This window comes from Henckelia pumila, chromosome 1, assembly GCF_033568475.1.
Source record: "Henckelia pumila isolate YLH828 chromosome 1, ASM3356847v2, whole genome shotgun sequence".
Lineage (NCBI taxonomy): Eukaryota > Viridiplantae > Streptophyta > Magnoliopsida > Lamiales > Gesneriaceae > Henckelia > Henckelia pumila.
The window spans coordinates 78,208,769-78,232,579 of NC_133120.1; the positions used below are offsets into that span (position 1 = coordinate 78,208,769).

Below are 23,811 nucleotides of genomic sequence, written 5' to 3' on the forward strand. Positions count from 1 at the left end.
TTTAGGACTATATATTTTTGAACCAAAATCTAAATTTTTTAAAATGCATTGCAGAATTTGCATTAAATAATAATACATAATATTTATTAATATCCAATTATAAAATATTTTTAAAACATTTTAAATTTTATTAATTATTAATTTTTAATTCTTAATTAATTTGTTTCTAAAAAATATTATTACTTTATCTCGTTATCATTATTTTATTAAATCATTTCGTGTTTTTAACTTCTTCATTAAACATTATTAAAAAATAAGGATATAAATATCTAAAAGTACCAAAATATTGAACCAAAATGATAAGTTCATGAATATTAATTTTTCGATTTAGAATTATATAACCATGTTATTTATTATTATTTATTAAAAATTGTGCAATGCATTTTCTCGAAAAATTTAAATTTTGGTTCAATAATATATATTCCTTAATCGAAAAAACAATATGTTTGAACTTATCAGTTTAGTTCAATATTTTGGTACTTGAAATTATTTAAATCCTTGTTTATGAATGCATGTTTAATGAAAAAGTTGAAAATACGAAGTGATTTTAATAAAATAATGATAGCAGGATAAAGTAATAATATTTTTTAGAAAATAATTAATTAATGATAATACATTTAAAATAAAAAATAAAAATTAATAAAACAAAAAATGTTTGCTAAATATTTATAATTGAATTTTAATAAAAATTATAAATTATGGATTCAATATATTTAAAAATTATACTCTCAGGGGTCAAATATGAATTTTTAATATTTCATAAAGGTATTTTGTGCAAAAAAAAATATCAAAATATTTGTCCAGTCGCATGAGGAGCGCGTGCGCAACAATCACTCATCTGAAGGAGCGAGTGTGCTAATTTTATAAAAGCTCAGGATGAACATGCCTATTAAAATTTTATAGGAGAGAAGTGTACATTTTTTTTATTTGAAAGGATTATTTGGTATAAATAACTTTTTTTTTTTTTTTTTTTGGAATCAATCAATTCATTTAAAATTACCAACGGTAAAATGGATTAAATCACCGAACAAAAAATTCAACACAAAGTGGTCAACAAAACACACATCAGCAAGGTTCATGGAGATTCGTGCAAGAAGAGAGGCAGAGGCCACCAATGGCCAAGATCACATTTTTCACAGACTCTCACACACTTTTTTTCACACATTAATTTTGCATGTCACCGCCCAGGCAGTAATAAGTCTTTCCCCGCTATAAATTATTATTCTTCTGGCTTTTCCACTCGCTTCTGTCCCACACACGCACACTCACTCTGCTCCTCTGTAACTCCTGGCTCCGAAAACAACAAACGCTTGAAAGCAAAAAGAGAAGGGAACCCACTTCAATAATCATGGAGGAGAGGCCGGAGACTGAGCTTTTATCGATTCCGGCGACTCCCCGAACCTCCACTCCAGAGATACTCACTCCATCCGGACAGAGATCGCCGCGGGGGTCGGCGGCGGCTGGCGCCACGACCAAGTCATGGACGCCGACTTCGTTCATATCTCCGAGGTTTTTGAGCCCCATAGGCACTCCGATGAAAAGGGTCTTGGTTAATATGAAGTGCTATTTGGAGGAAGTCGGGCATTTGACTAAGCTTAATCCTCAAGATGCATGGCTCCCCATTACCGAGTCGCGGAATGGGAATGCGCATTACGCTGCTTTTCACAATCTCAATGCTGGTGTTGGGTTCCAGGCTTTGGTTTTGCCTGTTGCTTTCTCTTTTCTTGGATGGTGAGTTCTTTTTTTCTTTTGTGCTTCTTGAAAATGGCCTCAAAAATAATTCTTTTTTTTAACGGTTCCGAAGATTTTTCATTGTGTTGTTGCATTAAAGAGGGTTGGCGGAATTAACTTCAGCTGCATTTTCTTTCAACCTCTCTCCCCTTTTTGGGGTCTATTCAACACGTTCAAGATAGCATTTTGTGGTCACTTTCCAATTGATTCTGCTTGGTCTCTTTCAGACAGTACTTAATTTATTTCAATTCTCTCGTTTCTTGGGTTCATCTGGAGTCCAGAGCATTATAATTATCCTGAAGAAAACTTTCTTTTTTCCTTATCAATTAACCCTGTTACTAATGAAACGCTGAAAACAATTTCTTTGATGAAACTTTGCGTTTTGTCTTTTCAATCCTCATTAATTCGAATCTTGTATTCTTGTTGTCATTCCAGCACATTTGTGGCTCCACTGGGCGATTTACTTTAAGCCATGATATTTTTTTCTCACCTTTTTTCCAAATGCCATCATGAACATGATTTGAATCGAAACCAAAGATATATTCTTTGGCAAATGCTTTCACTTTTTGCTTTTTCAAATATGAATGCCGCTTCAACTGGGTCCAAGAATTATGATATCTTATGGAAATCCAGAGAGTGCAATTGCTTTACACTTGATTAATATCTGGGATTATTATTTCTGTTTTAAAAATTTCAGCGTGCCCGTTTCTTTTTCCAAATGCTCAGTTTTATGATTTTTTTCCCCCAGTAGTGCAGAGATTCTTGATTAAAACCAATAGTTTAGCATAGAACAAAGTGGGACCTCGACTTGACAATGAACCACACCGAGTTGTTTTGTAGTGTTGAAACTCGTATATATGTTGTGCTGTGTCTCGGCTAAATTCACTACATTGAGTGATGTGGTGGTTTTTATCATGGATCTTTGGAATATTTGGTTTAAAGACCATTAAATATATTTCCATGCAGGAGTTGGGGAATAATCTCCTTAATAATAGCCTATGTTTGGCAATTGTACACATTGTGGATTCTGGTTCAGCTGCATGAAGCCGTCCCTGGAAAACGATACAATAGATATGTAGAACTTGCACAAGCAGCATTTGGTGAGTGCAGATGCTTATTTTTGGGGAAAAAAGTTGAAAATTTAATCACACTAGTCACAAAAAACATTTTTACCTTAAAAATTATTAAGATGTTATTATTTCGCGCAAAAGCTCTTACATTTTGTACGAGTTTTGTTTTTAGGTGAACGATTGGGTGTCTGGCTTGCTCTCTTTCCCACCGTTTACTTATCAGCTGGCACTGCAACAGCTCTGATTCTGGTCGGAGGGGAGACCATGAAATTATTCTTTCAGATTGTTTGTGGTCCACTTTGTTCATCGAATCCTTTAACAACTGTAGAGTGGTACCTGGTTTTCACGACCCTTTGTATCGTATTATCCCAACTCCCGAATCTCAACTCCATAGCAGGACTTTCGCTCGTAGGTGCTGTCACAGCCATCACATACTCGACTATGGTGTGGGTGCTCTCTGTCAGCCAACCGAGACCACCGACCATCTCATATCAACCAATCTCATTGCCTACTGCAACAGCTTCCCTGTTTTCCGTCTTGAATGCACTTGGAATCATAGCATTTGCATTCAGGGGCCATAATTTAGCCCTGGAGATTCAGGTCTGTCCCATCTCCTTACACAAGTAGTGACTTTGATTATACTTGAATGCACAATACATACATCCAGATTTTGAAAAGAGTCTATACGATGTTTTTTTAGGCAACAATGCCATCGACTTTCAAGAAACCATCTCATATGCCAATGTGGAGGGGAGCAAAGGTCGCCTACGTCTTTGTTGCCATGTGCGTCTTCCCGGTTGCCATTGGAGGTTATTGGGCTTATGGAAACCTTGTAAGTATGGTGCTTCGCCAGTTTTGAAAAATGGTTCTCTTGAAAATATTAAATTGGACACAAGATAGATACAACTCTAGGTGAACCGAATCACCATAGGGCCTGGCATCTATTATATTGCACAGATGTTATGGTGGTTGACAGTGACGTCGCAATTCAAATATTTTAAGTCAGAGTGACATGACGATGCCACATGTATAGATATACATGATAGAAAATGCAATTGCTGCAGCTTAACATCTGTAATGATCCTTTGTAACCATACTCAATGCTTTTCTGATTGTTGCAGATGCCTTCTGGAGGGATTCTCAACGCGCTATTCGCATTCCATGTTCACGACATATCAAGGGGACTTCTTGCCATGACATTTCTTCTCGTCGTGTTTAGTTGCTTGAGTAGCTTCCAGATATACTCAATGCCAGTATTCGACAGCTTTGAAGCAGGCTACACGAGCCGGACCAATCGACCTTGCTCAGTTTGGGTCCGATCAGGTTTCAGAGTGTTTTACGGGTTCATCTCCTTGTTCATCGGCGTGGCGCTTCCATTCTTGTCTAGTCTCGCAGGCTTATTAGGAGGGCTGACTCTGCCAGTCACGTTCGCATACCCGTGTTTCATGTGGGTTCTTGTTAAAAAACCAACGAAATACAGCTTCGGCTGGTATTTTAACTGGACACTGGGTTGGCTGGGTATTGCTTTTAGCTTGGCATTCTCCATTGGAGGCATTTGGAGCATGGTGAACAGTGGAATGAAACTAAAATTTTTTAAGCCTCCTAACTAAGAATGAAATGGATCCTGTCTGGTTTGATTTGGCGCTGTTATTTCAGGTTCAGGGTGTTTTTACAATTGTGGTTTTTGATCATGGTGGATGTTACATAACCATCATCTTGTATGGTTCTAGTGGGAAAAAATTGTAAAATTTTGTTGTAAAAACTTATTATTGGGAGCATGTATCAATTATTGTTTGTTTCTTGTGGTTTACATGTGAAGTTATTTGAAGTAAAATTCACAAACACAATTATTAATGAAATTGTTAAGCTCATGGATTTCATGTTTTTATGTGATTATGTTAGTGCAAAAACAATCATTAAGGAATACTTTGAGAAAATATTAGTTTAGATAAAAGAAATACTAGTTGGAAAAAGTATATGCATCAAACCCAATCTATTGATCTCGTGAGAAAACATATTTCGTAACAAAAAAGGATTTGAAGAGGGAAAGTTGTGTATATTTGTAGCTAAAAATAATATTTTTGATATTAAAAAAATATTTTTTTATTAGTTTAATAAAATTAATTTGTGAGATTATCTTATAAAATTTTTTTGCATTATAAAAAAAAAACTTAGTATCTGTCTATATTTATAATCGTATAATATATATTTCTTTAAAAAAAAAGAATTGTTATGCACAAGTGAGCTAATTTAAACTATAAATAACTTTAAAATTAAAAAAAAAAATTGAAGAGTTAAAATAGATAATTTTTGGTTGTGAAAATTTATATTATGCAAGAATTGTAATTTTTATTAGGAAAATTAACTTTTTTAGTTGAAAGGGCCCGTGTCCTGATTTAATATTTAATGATCAAACAACCAGGATTAATTAATGTAAACAACGAAAACGAGTTAAAAATTTGCGTTTGGGCCTACAGAAATTTCGGCATGACCTATTCGTAAATAGGACATCCCAAAAACCTGTACAACACAACCAGCAATATATACTCGAAAATAGAGTCACAACTCCAATTTACAAACCTATAGCCGCACTGGCCAGGACTAAACACATGCAGAGCCGGCAAGGCTCGATCACACAAATAACAATTCAAAACAAGGTCCAAAACTATTTATACAGATACACAGGGCATCACCCCGGCAAATATAAACTCGCTAAACTGATATATATATATATACATATATCTGGGAACTCGACTCCACGCTCGCCTCACTGGGTACCACTAGATGACGCTCCACCAGATGCGTCAAATCCCCCTGGATAACCTGCTATGGAATCACAAACAACCACAACATAAAAAGAAAAAGGGGTCGGACCCCAGTACGACGAACTATAAAAATTACGACAAATATAACTGACATGAATAAAATCAAGTACAATGCAATGAAATGCAATGTAATGCGTGACAGGTATCAATGAAATAAGGGATACCAAAAGGAGTCCAAATAATCGTATCACAATAAACTCAGTGGCCACCCGTGCCAGGAACGCAGCAGACCTCGAATCATCACTGCTAATCCATACACGTAGCATCGGAGGGTGACAGGAGCGACCCGTCCAGCCTCATGCTGTCATCAGGAGTGTCGTACGTAGCATCGAGAGCACGGTTGCTACCCGCTCGGTCTCGTGCTAACTCAGGAGTGCAATAAATAATGTCACTCGCTCCATCGATGACTCAATACATCTCAAGAGATCAATATCAATAGCAATCAAAGGAGTCAAGGCTCAACGTGCTATGAAAAATTAGTAAAATGAGTGAATGCAATCATATAATCCACATAAGCACATAAAACACGTTATCACTCATTACAAAATACTTAATATCATTACATGCCATTATAGGCGTCGTAATATAAACAGCTCATACGTACCTCAACCAATTCTTAATTTACCATAGAAATTATCCCAAATATTTCTCGGATATTCCAATCCCAAATTTTCAGAATCTGTAATTCCAGAAAAATTGCTCATAAATCCTAAAATTCATATTTAATATTAAAACATCCTATTAATGACCAAATATCGAATATACGACTCTAAAAGTCGAATTACCTAAATATAAATAATCTGAAATTTCGAAATAATGCTAGAATAATTTCTGAAAAATAGCCAATACCTCCAAACGAGTCCGATATAATACCTACAACCAATAATAAATCAAATATTAATTCTCGGAAGTCGATTGAATCAAAATTCCCAAAATTCGAAACACTAATCTCGAAATCTACCTCAAATATTCGAATTAAAGGTCTAATAAACCGAAACAACAACCCTCTACACTCCGGCGGCGATCGGCGACGGCGAACGGCGGTGAACGACGGCGGCTGGTGCGACGGGTTTTCGGAAATCTCAATAAAAATATGAAATATAGGTACCGAAAGATAGCTCTCGTCGAGAGGATTCCAGAACTATATTTACTTTTGAAATCCGGCCAAAAACGAAGGAGATACGGAGATTTGAAGCGATAGGAAAATTTGAAGAAAAGAAACAAAAGAAATGAAGAAGAAGACGCGAGACGCGATGCAGGCGGATGGAGGAGAGAGAAACAGTCTGAATATATATATCCATATCTATTTAATTAGATATGTATTGCTTTAATGTGTGTCTTATTTTATTCATTCGGGGTTCAAACTTGACCCGGTTCGAGTTATTTCAACTCCTGTGTGCTCTATTAATAACATATTCATTTTAATATCGTCTATAAACCGATATTTATAAATACATATTTTTAACACATAAATTAATTAATATATTAATATCGGGTCCTTACATTTCTCTCCCTCTTAAAACAAGATTTCGTCCTCGAAATCAAACACACATCAAACTTATACACATAGTCAAGCATCTATCACTGATAGTACATAGGGAAATCAGAGTACATGGCATAATTCATGACATTGTCAAACAAATGAGGCCATTCTTGATGCATTCGAGACTCCAATTCCCATGTAGCTTCTTCTCTCCCATGTCTACTCCATTCCACCATAACCAAAGGAATCGTCTTGTTCCTCAGTTGCTTTTTTTTACGATCAAGAATCTGCACTGGATACTCAACATAGCTAAGGGAACTATCCAACTCCACATCATCAGCCCTCAAGATATGAGAAGGATCTGGTTCATACTTCCGCAGCATAGATACGTGAAATACATCATGTATCGCAGACAAACTCTGCGGCAAGTTCAAACGATACGCTAAAATACCAATCTTCTCAACAATCTCGTATGGACCGATATAACGAGGAGCTAATTTCCCTTTACGCCCAAATCTCATAGTACCACGAAATGGTGATACTTTCAAGAAAACAAAATCGCCAACCTGAAATTCTAAAGGTCTACGTCTGTTATTAGCATAGCTGGCTTGACGATCCTGGGCTGCTTTCATTCTTTTCCTGATCAGTTCAACTTTTTCTTTCATCTCTTGAATAAACTCTGGTCCTGACAACTGTCGTTCTCCTACTTCTTCCCAACAGATCGGAGATCTACATTTTCTGCCATACAAGGCTTCAAATGGCGCCATCCCGATAGATACTTGGTAACTGTTATTGTAAGAGAATTCCACCAAAGCTAAAGATTCTTGCCAACCACCACTAAAATCCATCACAACAGCTCGTAATAAATCTTCAAGTGTCTGAATAGTCCTTTCAGATTGACCATCTGTCTGTGGATGATAGGTAGTACTCATGGCCAATTTAGAACCCAAAGCTGATTGCAAACTAGACCAAAACTTAGAAGTAAATCTGGGATCACGGTCTGATACTATAGTAACTGGCACACCATGCAATCGCACTATCTGATCAATGTACATTTTCGCCATTTTCGTATATGTCCAAGTACGATCATATGGAATAAAATGGGCAGATTTAGACAATCTATCCACAATAACCCAAATGGCATCACAACCACGATTAGATCGAGGTAGGTGTGTCACGAAATCCATAGTAATGTGTTCCCAATTCCACTGTGGTACTTCAAGACTAAGTAACATACCACCTGGTCTCATTCTTTCAGCTTTAACTTGTTGACACGTCAAACACTTAGCCACAAAATCAGAAATATCATTCTTCATACCTTCCCACCAGTAATGGGCTTTCAAGATATGATACATCTTTCTAATTCCAGGATGTACACTATGTCGACTACAATGAGCTTCTCGTAGTATATTGTCTTTCAAATCTATCAAATTCGGAACCACAAGTCTACCATTATAACGCAAACATCCATCAGAAGCAACAAGAAATTTCCCTGACTGACCAGCTGGAGTTAATTCTTTCAAATGATATATATGGATCAGTCTTTTGTGCTGCTTTGATTTTTGAAATTATTCGTGGTTCAACTTGAATAGATGAAACTATGAAATGATTACCTTTAGCTCGATAAGTCCATCCTGAAGTTCTCAAATGCTCATGAACTTTAGAAATGGTTAAAGATGCCAACATCTTAGTATGAACTTTTCTGCTCAAAGCATCTGCAACTTGATTCACGTTTCCTGGCTGGTATTGAATATCACAGTCAAAATCCTTAAGTAATTCCAACCATCGACGTTGTCTCATATTCAAATCAGACTGTGTGAATAAATATTTCAGACTCTTATGATCGGAATAAATCACAAACTGTTCACCGTACAGATAATGACGTCATATTTTCAATGCATGCACAATGGCAGCCAATTCTAAATCATGAACTGGATAACGAGTCTCATGTGGTTTCAATTGACGAGATACATGCGCAATCACGCGTCCATTTTGAATCAAAACACAACCCAGTCCATTCAAAGAAGCATCTGTACAGACAACAAATCCACCTGAGCCTGAAGGTAATGCTAGTACTGGAGCCGTAGTCAATTTCTCTTTCAAAGTCTGAAAACTAGCTTCACATTCCTCAGTCCACACAAAACGTCGATCTTTTTGCGTCAATATAGTCATAGGCCTAGCTATTTCAGAAAATCCCTTGATGAAACACCTATAATATCCAGCCAAACCCAAAAAGCTACGAATCTCAGAGACATTGGTTGGTCTGGACCAATTAAGAACATCTTCAATTTTACTAGGATCGACAGATACCCCTTGTGCTGATATCACATGTCCTAGAAATAATACTCTGTCCAGCCAAAATTCACACTTCGAAAACTTAGCATATAATTGTGATGTTCTGAGTTTCTGAAGTACTAATGTCAAATGTTCTTTATGCTCCTTCCTTGACTTAGAATAAATCAAAATGTCATCAATGAAAACGATAACAAATCGATCTATAAACTCCCGAAACACACGATTCATTAAATCCATAAAAACCGCTGGAGCATTAGTCAACCCGAAAGGCACAACTAAGAATTCATAATGTCCGTAACGCGTTCGAAATGCTGTCTTGGAAACATCTTCCTCTCGAACTCGAAGTTGATGATATCCGGAACGAAGATCAATTTTAGAATATACAGATGTACCCTGCAACTGATCAAACAAGTCATCAATTCGTGGCAAAGGATACTTATTCTTCACAGTAGCCTGATTCAATTGCCGATAATCGATGCACATTCTCATCGTTCCGTCTTTCTTCTTCACAAACAAGACTGGAGCACCCCAAGGTGATACACTTGGTCTAATATAACCTTTTTTCCAGGAAATCTTGCAATTGCGTCTTGAGTTCTTTCAATTCTGCTGGAGCTAATCGATATGGAGCTCGGAAAATAGGACTTGTCCCTGGCATTAATTCAATGCTAAGATCTATTTCCCTTTGAGGCGGAAAACCCGGAATCTCATCAGGAAATACATCAGGAAAATCCTTAACGACAGGAATATCTGAAACTTTCAATTTCTCTTCCTTCGTCGCATCTAGAGCATAAATCATAATTCCTTCATTTTCTATCGACAATAATCTAAACATTTCCATTGCCGATACTAATGGAATGCGAGATTGTGAATCACTACCATAAAAATTCCACTTATTGCCATAATACGATCTAAATCTCACAATGCCATGGAAACAATCAACCGTAGCTCTATAATTCATCAGTGTATCTATACCCAAGATACAGTCAAAATCAGACATAGCTAGTTTGATTACATTGGTTATCATTATCTTATCCTCAAATCTAATCACACAATTCAAAACTATCTCATTAGACATCAAGAAAACACCAGCAGGAGTAGCAACAGACACAGTATCCAATAACGGAGTAAAAGCAATCTCATGCTCATCAACAAATGTAACAGATAAAAATGAATGAGATGCTCCTGTGTCTATCAAGATACGTGCAGGATACTCAAAAATATAACAAATACCTGCAATAACTCCCCCAGGTGCATCTTGTGCTTGATCCTGAGTCATAGCATGGACTTGAGCCTGCTGTGGACATGGAAAACGCTGCTGACTCTGAGGAGATGGATACTTAGGCTGCTGAGTGGACTGTACTGGAACATAAGGCTGTGTAGGAGCAAACTGTGGTACAGGAGCATATGGTCTGAATGATGGTCGTCCAGAAAACTGGCCAAACTGTTGTGGCTGAAATTGCTGTCTTCCAGCATTTGGACATACTCGAGACGAATGTCCAGCCTGCCCACAAGTATAACAAGTTCCTGGAAATCCTGTACAATGTGCACTCAAATGCTTACCACCACATCTGTCACAGTACACCCTACCAGACGATCCAACTGAACTTTCTGCACGACTACCACTGGAACTCGATGAACTAGACTGCTGTTTCTTTTTAAATGGTTTTCCCTTAGCTTTAAACCAAGGCCTTTTTGCTTGCTGAGAAGATTGAATAGGCTGATATGAAGGTAAACCCATTGGTGTCTGTGAACTACTTCCAGCTCCTTGAGGACTAGCTGCTGGGATTGATTGTGGTTCACCCCTGAGTAGACTTGCTTCAATCTTCTTTGCCTTTTCTACGACTTTCATATAAGTTGATGGAGTTCCTGTAGTTACCAATGTGTGGATAGTTCGTGTAAGCCCCTTCAGAAAATGTGAAAGCTTTGACCGATCATTCTTTGCAACATGTGGGACATAAGGCAAAAGAGCAGAAAACTGAGAAGCATATTCAGCAACAGATTTATTGCCTTGCACCAACAGATTAAATTCATCTTCTTTAGCAGAATAGTATGATGGTGGTGCATATTCTTGTGCAAACTGCTTACAAAATACTTCCCATGTGATCTTTTCACCAGAATCAAAAAGTGTTTCTGCTGTCGTTTCCCACCATAGTTGCGCTCGATCTTTCAGCTGAAAAGGAACTAACTTCAGTCGAATGTCATCAGGATATTCTAATCCATTAAACATATTGTTGAGACTTTTCAACCAACTAGCAGCTTTCTCACTTCCTTCATTGCCAAAGAACTTTTGCGGACGCAACTCCTGAAATTGAGAAATTATTAATCGTATTCCTCCCATTTTCTCAGTCAATCGGGCTACTGGATCAGCCTCAGCCTGAATCGCTTTTCCTTTGTCAGGATTTACCCGTGGTTGTTGTTCCACCTCTAATTCCACATCTTTCGGAGGCTGAATAGCTGGTCGACCACGTCTTCTCCTGACAATATCATCAAGATTTCTAACATTTTCCGCTGCAGACTCTTCTACAACTTCCTTCCCTTTTCTACCTCTTCCTCATGGTGCCATTCTACAAGACACAAGGATTTAAATACAGGCAAAAATATCTTAACAAACAGAAAACTATGATAGGAACTCAGAGTTCTAATAGAATTCATAAACTAATTCTAAAGCCAAGAACTACTGGTTCTAACAAATATGTTCAAAAATAAACACCACAAGTACGTCACGTAAGAACAAGTAGTCACACACATACGCAACCATTTTGTTAGTGTCTAAACTCGAGTGTCCTAGACTCTAGTTCGAGCATATCCCAGTATACGCTTTGATACCAAATGAAAGGGCCCGTGTCCTAATTTAATATTTAATGATCAAACAACCAGGATTAATTAATGTAAACAACGAAAACGAGTTAAAAATTTGCGTTTGGGCCTACAGAAATTTCGGCATGACCTATTCGTAAATAGGACATCCCAAAAACCTGTACAACACAACCAGCAATATATACTCGAAAATAGAGTCACAACTCCAATTTACAAACCTATAGCCGCACTGGTCAGGACTAAACACATGCAGAGCCGGCAAGGCTCGATCACACAAATAACAATTCAAAACAAGGTTCAAAACTATTTATACAGATACACAGGGCATCACCCCGGCAAATATAAACTCGCTAAACTGATATATATATATATATACATATATCTGGAAACTCGACTCCACGCTCGCCTCACTGGGTACCACTAGATGACGCTCCACCAGATGCGTCAAATCCCCCTGGATAACCTGCTATGGAATCACAAACAACCACAACATAAAAAGAAAAAGGGGTCGGACCCCAGTACGACGAACTATAAAAATTACGACAAATATAACTGACATGAATAAAATCAAGTACAATGCAATGAAATGCAATGTAATGCGTGACAGGTATCAATGAAATAAGGGATACCAAAAGGAGTCCAAATAATCGTATCACAATAAACTCAGTGGCCACCCGTGCCAGGAACGCAGCAGACCTCGAATCATCACTGCTAATCCATACACGTAGCATCGGAGGGTGACAGGAGCGACCCGTCCAGCCTCATGCTGTCATCAGGAGTGTCGTACGTAGCATCGAGAGCACGGTTGCTACCCGCTCGGTCTCGTGCTAACTCAGGAGTGCAATAAATAATGTCACTCGCTCCATCGATGACTCAATACATCTCAAGAGATCAATATCAATAGCAATCAAAGGAGTCAAGGCTCAACGTACTATGAAAAATTAGTAAAATGAGTGAATGCAATCATATAATCCACATAAGCACATAAAACACGTTATCACTCATTACAAAATACTTAATATCATTACATGCCATTATAGGCGTCGTAATATAAACAGCTCATACGTACCTCAACCAATTCTTAATTTACCATAGAAATTATCCCAAATATTTCTCGGATATTCCAATCCCAAATTTTCAGAATCTGTAATTCCAGAAAAATTGCTCATAAATCCTAAAATTCATATTTAATATTAAAACATCCTATTAATGACCAAATATCGAATATACGACTCTAAAAGTCGAATTACCTAAATATAAATAATCTGAAATTTCGAAATAATGCTAGAATAATTTCTGAAAAATAGCCAATACCTCCAAATGAGTCCGATATAATACCTACAACCAATAATAAATCAAATATTAATTATCGAAAGTCGATTGAATCAAAATTCCCAAAATTCGAAACACTAATCTCGAAATCTACCTCAAATATTCGAATTAAAGGTCTAATCAACCGAAACAACAACCCTCTACACTCCAGCGGCGATCGGCGACGGCGAACGGCGGTGAACGACGGCGGCTGGTGCGACGGGTTTCCGGAAATCTCAATAAAAATATGAAATATAGGTACCGAAAGATAGCTCTCGTCGAGAGGATTCCAGAACTATATTTTCTTTTGAAATCCGGCCAAAAACGAAGGAGATACGGAGATTTGAAGCGATAGGAAAATTTGAAGAAAAGAAACAAAAAAAATGAAGAAGAAGACGCGAGACGCGATGCAGGCGGATGGAGGAGAGAGAAACAGTCTGAATATATATATCCATATCTATTTAATTAGATATGTATTGCTTTAATGTATGTCTTATTTTATTCATTCGGGGTTCAAACTTGACCCGGTTCGAGTTATTTCAACTCCTGTGTGCTCTATTAATAACATATTCATTTTAATATCGTCTATAAACCAATATTTATAAATACATATTTTTAACACACAAATTAATTAATATATTAATATCGGGTCCTTACATTAGTCCTGTAAGTTTTTCACTTTACGATTTTGGTCCTCTGTATTTTTATGTTTCAATTTTAGTCGACTATCTTTATATTTTTTTTTTTACAATTTTAGTCTTTTTTCTGACGTGACGCTGATGTGACACCATTGTAGTACTGATGTGGAGCTGACGTGTATAGTGTTATGTAAGTATTTTTGAACAAAAAAGACTGAAAGTGTGAAAAATCGGAACATGTAAAATTAAAACTGAAATATGAAAATATAGAGGATTCAAATAACAAAATGACAAACGGCAAGACTAAGAGCCCGTTTGGGAACAGTAGACATTTTAAGAAAAACACTTATTTTTTAAAATAAGTGCTTTTATTAAAAAATCATGTGTTTGTTTACAATAAACGTTTTTAAAAAAGCACTTATTTAAGCCCAAATAAGTGTTTTTTTAAAAGCAAAAAATTTTGGCTTTTTGGATTCTGCTTATGTTTTAATTTAAAAAATTACTTTTATAACATTTATCCAAACACTAAAACTACTTCTACTTTTTTTTTAATAAAAGTACTTTAAAAGAACGTATTTAAGTGCTTTTTTAAGCCAATAACTTTTGTTTCCAACCAGGTTCTAAAATTGCAGTTATCCCTTTTTAATTAATACTTTTTCTTTTTTTAAAGTTAAAAGCTTGAAATTTTTAATTTTTATTAATAACTTCAGAATTATAATTTGGGTTGTGAAAGAAACATAAATTGTCGGGCATTTCGCAAATCTTGCATACGTAGAGTCACTAGCTACCTGGAGTTCCCTGATTCCACCAAAGAGGTTAGCAGAGCGAATTAGGAAAAATGATTATCAAGAAATTTATGGGTTTTCTGTTTGGAGAAAGAGGATATAGATAGGTGGTGGAGAGGTGTAGAGAGGAGAGGAGAGGAGAGGAGAGGAGAGGGACGATGTGTGACATAAAAAGGCCCTACTTTCTTCGGGGTTTTGCCCCTTCTACGTGCTCAGAAAGATTGGTAATTTTTTCTGGAGAAATTTGCTTTATCATAGTTCCTTTCTGGATCTTTGTCTGCATACATTGTAATGAATCGAGAAAGTTTGGGCAAACAGTGTATGGTTCAAGATTACATTTAAATTGGCTAGAAAATGGAGTTTATGAGTGGTGTTAGAAAATTATAGCAGTGTTTCTTTGTTAATTTACTATGGTGTGAAATTGGATAAAATTTAGTTTAGTTGCTTCCTTATTTTAAAGGTTATGATTAGTGTAAGGACACGTCTTTGTTGTTTAATATATGCAATGACAGTTTTGTAAAATTTATGGATCTAATGCTGCATTTCGTACCTATGGGGATATAGATGTTAATGGTGCATGCTTTGGCTTTGCTGCACGATGCATCATTTTTCTACTTCGTTCTGAACGTTTCTGTTTCAGAAAATTGGGCGAATTTCTAACTAAAAATATTTTATGTTTATATCCTCTTTTGTGCATGGAGAATTTCTAACTAAAAATATTTTATGTTTATATCCTCTTTTGTGCATGCGTCTAATTGAAGTTTTTAGTATACATTTGTTGCAAAAATGAGATGACTATTGCTTTGAAACATGAGGACTCTAGTATTCTATGTTGCTACGGTTGGAACATAGTTCTGTTATGATACCATGCACATTCATGACAAGTATTTCTTTTTCTTAGAATATACCTTGTAGCTTCATTAAACATATGGAAGGAAGAGCATCGGGTACCACTACTTTGGTTGGTCCTAGTGGAAATAATTGGTATGCGGAGTTAATATTGATTGGCGATGGCTTATTCTTCAGTGATGGTTGGGAAGCATTTGCTAGCGATCACTTTCTTGAACAAGGAGATTTTTTAGTTTTCGGATACGATGGAGATTTGCAGTTCACAGTGCTAGTTTTTGATCAGAGTATGTGCGAGAAGGAGGCCGCGCTTAAAGTTGAAAACCATCGAGATATCAACAAAAATGGTGGTCATGTGGTGAAAAAGAGAGACAGGGATATATCAGCTTTACCAGATAGCATAGTTGAAGGTGTTCCAAAAAGAGGAAGATGCTCCGAAATCTTATCCGATTGTGCGTACAAGATCCATTTAGACAGTACGAGTATTGGTGATGATAATGGCGGCACACAAGAGGCGGATCAAAATAATAAATTGAATAATACCGTAACTGTTGCTGTATCACCTACTGCTGCAGTTCAAAATGACTACTCGGGTAATATTTCCAAGTCATTCTTGTTGTATATTCATATGCAAGTTGCACTTTAGTATGTATGGCAATGCTTTTTGCAATGACAAAGCTAGGGGGAGACCTAACTTTATATATTGTTATAAATTATGGTTTCGCACGAGTACCTCATCACGTATTACATTCTCTCTATACAATACTTTTGGCTCCGTCACTGCCTTTTGTGACCAATCATCCAGGAAAAACAACTATTATGATTTAATGTAGAACTGTTGTCTTTCACTTGGTTTATTGCTTATCTAAACTAATCTAAGATGTCCAAGAGTTTTGAATGCAACTTGGTGTGTTAACAATGACATATTTGAACCAAAAAATTACTCGATTTCATAAAAATATAAGCCAATTTTCTTTATGAACTTGTTAAACAGATCTATCTGTCAGGAATAGAAACACCAAGCTAGATATGCTATTATCACCATTGGAAGCAGACAGAATAGCCCGATCATTTGCCTCATCTCTACCCAACTTCGTAAAAGTCATGAAAAGGTTTAACATAAGTGGTTCTTATACTCTGGTGAGTCAATCTTTTTACCTTGAGCTTTGCAATGCTTTATATCTGAACATAATGATTTGTCAATTATCTTATACTGAATTTATATTTTGAGTAAATTCAGTATTTATGTGAAATAGTAGGGTTTTTCTATATGTATTTTTACGGAACAATGGTTCTGTATCCACAATTTGTCCTTTTCACCCATGTTTACCGTTGTCATCTAAATGCTTCTCGTTATTCCTTGCACAGAATATCCCTTACCAATTTGCAATGGAGCACCTTCCCAAATGCAAATTACAGGTGTTGCTTCATAGCCTAAAAGGAGGATGTTGGACTGTTAATTCAATTCCCAACACAAAACTGCAAACATCTCATACTTTCTGTGGAGGCTGGCTGAGTTTTGTTCGTGATAACGATATTGATGTCGGGGATATATGCATCTTTGAGCTTGTGCGCAAGTTTGAGCTCCGTGTTCGAATTCTTAGGGTTCGAAAGGAAGGTATTGGTAGTCATGATAGCGAGGCAGCTCGTGATGGGGTTATCAATGGTTTTACAACATCACCTAAAACGTCTAGACGAAAATCAAAGATCATAAATAAACCTTCTTACGACAGAGGATCAGTTTTCGGCTCTCTATTGGATACTTGCCACGTAGAATCAGGTGCAAATCTGTCCTTAAAGTTGTATGATGTGCATTCTGTTAAGATATTTGTTGTGCACCTTCCCGAGCACCTGGATCACAATCCCATTTAAAATTCATGCATAAATGTAAATCTTATTGGCCCATCCTCCCATGCTTGAACTTTCGATAGGAGTAGGTTATGACGCTGCGTTTTCTTAAAACCTTCATGGCCTTCTCTAAGTTTCATTTCCTGCATATTTGAGCAGAGATTGGTAATAGCTTTGGCTCTGCTGACAAAAGGGGTTCACACACTAAAGGGTGTATGTCAATGAAATCTGCGCCAGAAGAAAAAATTGCTGCTAAATACTTTGTATCGACTTTTCCTCATTTTGTCAGAGTCATGAAAAAATTCAACGTCTGTGGTTCATACACTCTGGTGAGCATCCTTTCTTATTTTTCTAGGCCGACCTTTGGCACAATCGTGTATCTAAGTTTAACTTATATATTACAATGTTGTCTAACTTGAAACTTCTCTCATATTTTCTTTTTTATTTTCTAATGGTATGAAAGCAGACCATATTAAATTTTAATCTTGAACTAGGATTGTGTTGAAAGAACTTGCAGACTTGTGGTTTGTTTCCATTATATTATGTTCTTGGTTTGCTCTGTTTTTCTATTTTCCCACCATAGAACTTGTTCTTCTGCAAACTGCCTTCTTCACTTGTCATTGCTCACTCACAAAAGTTTCTTTTTTTCATCATCAAGAAAATCCCATATCAGTTTTCTGTGGAACACCTGCCAAACTTGAAAACGAAGATTGTTCTGCATAATCTAAATGGACAATGCTGGAGTGTAAATTCGATCCCCACAAAAAGGGTTCAGACATTGCATACTTTTTGTGGAGGATGGATGGCCTTTGTTCGCGATAACGATATCCAGATCGGAGATATTTGCATTTTCGAGCTTACAGGAAAATGTGAAATGCGTGTACATATATGTGGAATCGGGAAGAAGGGTTTAAACTATCGAAATGGAGTGAAGAACCATGCCAAGCCATCAGATGTGGAGGAACGTTGACCATACGTAGTTATGGCCCTCTTCCTTGACTGATTTTGATAAGATGATTCGCCGTTCCTGAGATTTATCTGACAAGGAAATGAATGAATTTGAACTTTGGGCAGTGGATACTTGGAGAATCTACTGGCAGTGGATCCTTAAAGAATCCACTGGACTTCATTTGAACAAGCAATGGGAGCGGGGATGATCAGTAAGAAGCAAGAAAGCTCAATTTCTCAATTTTGTGATCTCTTGTAAATTATGTTTTAGGTGAGATTTTTTTTTATTTATTTATTTATTTTTTTGTCTATGTTTGTACTGGTCAGGTCATTTTAGCACTAGTACGCAATTTAGATATGAGATTTTTCATGGGAGATATGTATGCATTTTCCTTTTTCCAGCTGCAAGATATTAAAGTCAGTGGTTTATAGCATCTGGCAACAATACCTCAAACTTTAAGACGAGATCTTGGATTTGAAATCTAATTATAAGAAACTCGTCGTTGGACTAACCTAAATCTCTAGCCAAAAGCACTTTATTTTAATGTAGATACGAGTGTGGCTGGAGAACTTATATCAGCAGGGAAAAGATGCTCTCTTCTCCCATAAAAAAACCTGCTTTTTGTCTTTTAGATGTAGAATGGACATCTTCTTTTCTTCTTTTCTTTTTCATTTTTTTATTTTTTTGCTTGCATAATTTTTAAATTGTTTAAAAATAGAAATTCAAGTTTAGAAAATATTTCTCGTTTTTAAAAAAACAATTTTGCATCTCTCAAAAGAGAAGTAAATATGATAACTCGTCTCTCTTTTTCCCCTAAACTTTCTTCCGTTTTCATATTTTCAAACATCTTTATTATTTGTCTTCTTAGTATCTCATAATAAATTCTTTATTATCATTTAGTCAAATAATTTCTGATGTTTACTTTAATACGAAAAAAAAAATTCTGTTGACAGGGATAATTTTATTTTTCCAAAACAAGACAAATATGTATTTCACTTCTCCCAAATATTTCACAAAACTCCTAATAAAATCAAACATAGGGCCACCTCCTTTTCTTTTCTTTTCAGATAGAATCTCACTTTAAATAAAGATTGGGCTAGTTTTCTGCCAGATAAAATGTGTGAAGATTATATTGTCACCATGACAAACACAAGCTTCAGATTAATGCACAATACTCTTTCTGACCACTAAAAATTTCTAATGATCAACTAGACAAGGTTTTGAATAAAGATAGTTACTCAAGAAGACCTCGAAATTCTACAACAGCCACCTAAAATGGGTGAAGAACTAGAACGTTGCTAAACCGTTTGCTCTTCATGTCATCACGACCTTGTAGCTAGATCTCTGGCAGGCAACAAATAGCTGCCAGCTGATGAAAGCCATTATCAAAGAAATGAACATCTCGAATCCTACTATCTTGGGGAAGTGCCATCCCAGGCCTCGTCTCAGATAGCTGCAAACACATGGATAAACACATAAAACATGGTAGTGTAGAGATGTGCATGGTATTCGATAAGAGATATTTTTAAGGAGGGATTCTTAAACCGAATAGATAAAATTTTAACATCAAGCGTCGCAGACATACGCACCTCGTGATTGATGGCATTGTGGCAACAATCCCTGCACATGTGTATATAATAGGAATCAAAGGCTTGGGCTTGTTTTTCCGAAGCCACATTAAAGAGCCTAATGCCGCAAGTGAAATGCACAACACCTGGAATATTATCGGTGGAAAAATTATATGAAAATATCAGAACATACGAAACAAAGCTGAATTCATTAAACTTATGAGGAACAAGTGATACTTTGGTATAAAACACGAGAGGAGCAATTAAGTACCAGATTGGCATTAGCCTCAAGACCCTGTAAAATGTAGTCCCAAGTAAATTCTAAGCCTCTCGCACCGACCCAAAGAGGTGCCAACCTATGCAGGACGGAGTCGGCAAAGGCCCAACCTGCCAAAATTGAATTATAATGCCAACAAAAATAAGCATATGGTAAACAAATGATGAAGGATGAAACATTTTAAACTTGTCACAAGTGTCCATTCTTTTTTATTGTCTGCAGGGGCCAGATGAACGGTTGTTTATTTAACATAAAAGATATCCCGAGACGAATGATTTGGTTTTATATAATTTCATTTTCACAGGTGTGGGATAAGTTTTACTCTTCACGTCAAGCATAATACCGTTCTGCACTCAATCACTTTAACCTTCAAAATAATTGAGAAAATGGAAGCATTACCACTCAACCTTAAAGCTTTGAGGCATGTAAAAGAAAATGTGTTTTCTATGCAATATTAACAAAAATGGTGATGAGCATAATCGTACTTACCAAGTCCAACAGCTTGGAATTTGTGATTTTGAGATATATTTCTGTGAGTCAGCCGTGTTAATGCAAAATAAAGTCCGGCAACATCTATGAACCCAATCATAGCTTTCATCAATTCCTGAGATAGAGAACGAGAGACGACAAAGTAATTATCGATTTTGCATTAGAAATGCTCTTTTAATGAAGTTCGACCAATTGTCATTACTCATAGTCTCCCATCAGAAACAATATTCTAACTAAGAGAAACAACCTCTCAAATAATTTTAAATCTCCTCCCATCGCGAAATCGCAGAAAATTGCAGGGAGAAAATACATCTAATATATACACAAGATTGTTTTATCAGAACTTTCTCAACGCATCAATTCAGCCATTTCCCACGTTAAAATTTGACACACAAAATTGCAAATCAAAAGAATGATAAATGTTTCACCATTAAAATTTCCTCACTGTGTGGCAAGGCAACATTTAAATAACGTTTAGGAATTAATGGGATTGTAATATACATTCATCAAATTGATGTGTTTTCAAGGACATGGAGACCATTATGGAGTCTTACATTTTCCACAATAAAAGAATACAAATATTTGACAGTGGTTTTGACTTGTAGACATATGATAGCAGAAGATTGCAACATGCACAGAAGGTTAGTGATAGATACGAGAAGAGAAAAATGTTAACATATGGAAAAAGGATACCTGATATGGATCAAAACTGTCACTTTCAGATACCTTGAGAAATGTAGCAAGACAAACAAGCTGCGAAATAAATTACATGAATTAGAATGCCTGAAAATGAAGAGGAAAATCAAATGGGATTGCATTAAAACAGCTCGACCAAAACAACCAACCTTAACCAATGTTGTTACGAGATAAACAACAGCTGCTTTAATTGAAGTGCCAATTGTATCATACTCAGATCTGAGAAAGAAAATTACTCAATACAATAATAATCTGGACCGACCAGCCCTCACCACCAAAAACTATGGGCTATGGCTATTGGCATAATTGCAACTCAACTTTCTAAGTCGTAGAGCAACTAAAACATCACATTTTGATAGTGTGCTACATGGACAACTATTTTCCCCTCTGTTGGCATTTTCAATTCAACAATCATTAACACGTATTTACCATATACAAATCCCTGAAAATTCCTGCAGGCTGCAGGTTGCGTTTGGATCACTGGATGTAAACTAATTTCAAACTCCTTGATTTGTTTACATGTACTAAATTCAAGTGAATTCGAATACACCTAATACCAGAGTTACGCATTTTTTTACATAGTAATTCTCATGGGTTTCAAATATACATGAATGCAGTGATTTCGCAGCGCAATCGGAGTCTGAACATAACTCTAATTTTCAGAAAAAGATCAAATCCATAAATTTGTATGCTGAACATCACAATCACTCACATAGATCGAAACCCACCTATAAGAGCTGATCACATTGACAACATAAAACAATAAAAAGGTAAAATTGCATCAAACTCGACCTTTTTCCACTAAGAACAACTAGAGCCCAATTCGTAAACCCTAAAAATATACTCGCACAAGGAACTCAAACCCATTGAAGTACAAACAAAAATCCCATTTTTCCACAACAAAGAGATCTGACAAAGATTACTGCAGACAGATTAGCTTACAAGGGGGTGGCGGAGTAGTAAACGGCGTGAGGGCCAAACGTCAGGATTGCACAGTTGAAGAAATGAAAAATCGTCATATTTTCTGCCGCCGTTAACGTGGGAGAGAAGGAGGAGATCCAACGCAGATTCTTGACAAAAGGAGTCGTTGCAGGTGAATGGGGGGTGTCTTCCGATTTGGATGGACGATGATGAATATGCAATAATTGGGCTTCAGGGATCTGTTGTGGGCCGAAAAAGGCTTAAGCTATTTGACCCAAACAAATAAACAAAGCCCAGTATGTAGTGTTTGGTCCACATGAGTAAACAAAATCGGGCTTCTACGGCAAACCCACAGCCCCATTTTGTTGGGCTACAGCCTACATGTGTAGACCTAGATTTTTTAATTTTGATCAACAACAATCATAAAATTAATTAATAATTAGATTGGAAAATATATACATCAGTGACAACATGTACGGTGTGCTGGTTCATGTCATTAAGTGAAAAACCGTTGAAATAACTATTTTTAATCTCTAACCAAAATTAATTCGATAATTTAACTTCACTAAAAAAGTTTCTATAATTATAATTTGGGATAATAGACGAAATAATTGTTTTATTTTGGTATAAGCATCAAATTTGAGTTTTGTTCGTACAAGTTATATTGTGTTTTGGTTACTGGATTTTTTTAATGGCATATAAAAAGTTATTTCAGTCACTTAAAGTTATATTTGTAATAAAATTTGGCATACACTTAAGCACATCATTTATCATGATCACTAATTAAATATGAGTTAAGAGTTTAATTCTTTAAACCTATCCTTTTATCTATAATATGAATCAAAACTACTTCCTCTGAAATTATTTAGATGGAGGTAGAATTTATAAATTTAAAATTTCAAGTCTCCTTCATATTAATGAGTTGAAAGGGTAACAAATCAATTTAAAATATTAATTTGCATTATTATCAATCACGTATTTTAAATTTTAAAGCCATTCATACCTCCCAATATATCCCATGCATGCACATGGTTTATCGTGAATTACCCTTGTCAACCAACTATCAGCATGAACTAATCTTTTATACTATTTCCTTCTCAATTATATACGATTCATTTTTTTTTTCAATCATCCCAAATATATAGTATAGTTTTTTTTATATTTAATAGCATTTTTTTTCTACTTAATCTCTATCAACAAAAGTCTTGGAAAACATATAACCAATAAATAAAATATAGATAAAATTAGTAAGTTTGTTTTTA

General features: G+C 36.0%; 3 protein-coding genes across 4 annotated transcripts; 2 read left to right on the plus strand and 1 right to left on the minus strand.

Annotated features, from left to right (window-relative positions):
• The first annotated feature begins 1,235 nt into the window (after positions 1 to 1,235).
• On the plus strand, positions 1,236 to 4,572 carry LOC140875078 (lysine histidine transporter-like 8). The gene is made up of 5 exons (XM_073278625.1): positions 1,236 to 1,731; positions 2,698 to 2,831; positions 2,974 to 3,401; positions 3,502 to 3,633; positions 3,923 to 4,572. The coding sequence occupies exons 1-5, from the start codon at positions 1,349 to 1,351 to the stop codon at positions 4,409 to 4,411; spliced, it is 1,566 nt and encodes a 521-aa protein (XP_073134726.1). The 5' UTR covers positions 1,236 to 1,348; the 3' UTR covers positions 4,412 to 4,572.
• Positions 4,573 to 14,899: 10,327 nt separating this feature from the next.
• LOC140874750 (B3 domain-containing protein Os01g0723500-like) lies at positions 14,900 to 19,031 on the plus strand. 2 transcript variants are annotated; one of them, XM_073278128.1, is made up of 6 exons: positions 14,900 to 15,179; positions 15,857 to 16,394; positions 16,796 to 16,941; positions 17,170 to 17,581; positions 17,809 to 17,978; positions 18,308 to 19,031. In XM_073278128.1, exons 1-6 carry the CDS (start codon positions 15,114 to 15,116, stop codon positions 18,617 to 18,619), a joined length of 1,644 nt encoding a protein of 547 aa, XP_073134229.1. In that variant the 5' UTR covers positions 14,900 to 15,113; the 3' UTR covers positions 18,620 to 19,031. The 2 variants fall into 2 exon arrangements, with proteins under 2 accessions (XP_073134229.1, XP_073134230.1); XM_073278129.1 differs by having other exon boundaries at positions 18,323 to 19,031.
• A 605-nt stretch (positions 19,032 to 19,636) lies between these two features.
• On the minus strand, positions 19,637 to 22,726 carry LOC140875602 (uncharacterized). Its single transcript, XM_073279328.1, has 7 exons — positions 22,571 to 22,726; positions 21,778 to 21,847; positions 21,626 to 21,685; positions 20,933 to 21,047; positions 20,438 to 20,553; positions 20,188 to 20,312; positions 19,637 to 20,051 (listed from the first exon to the last, which is right to left on the minus strand). The coding sequence occupies exons 1-7, from the start codon at positions 22,645 to 22,647 to the stop codon at positions 19,913 to 19,915; spliced, it is 702 nt and encodes a 233-aa protein (XP_073135429.1). The 5' UTR covers positions 22,648 to 22,726; the 3' UTR covers positions 19,637 to 19,912.
• Positions 22,727 to 23,811: the final 1,085 nt, after the last annotated feature.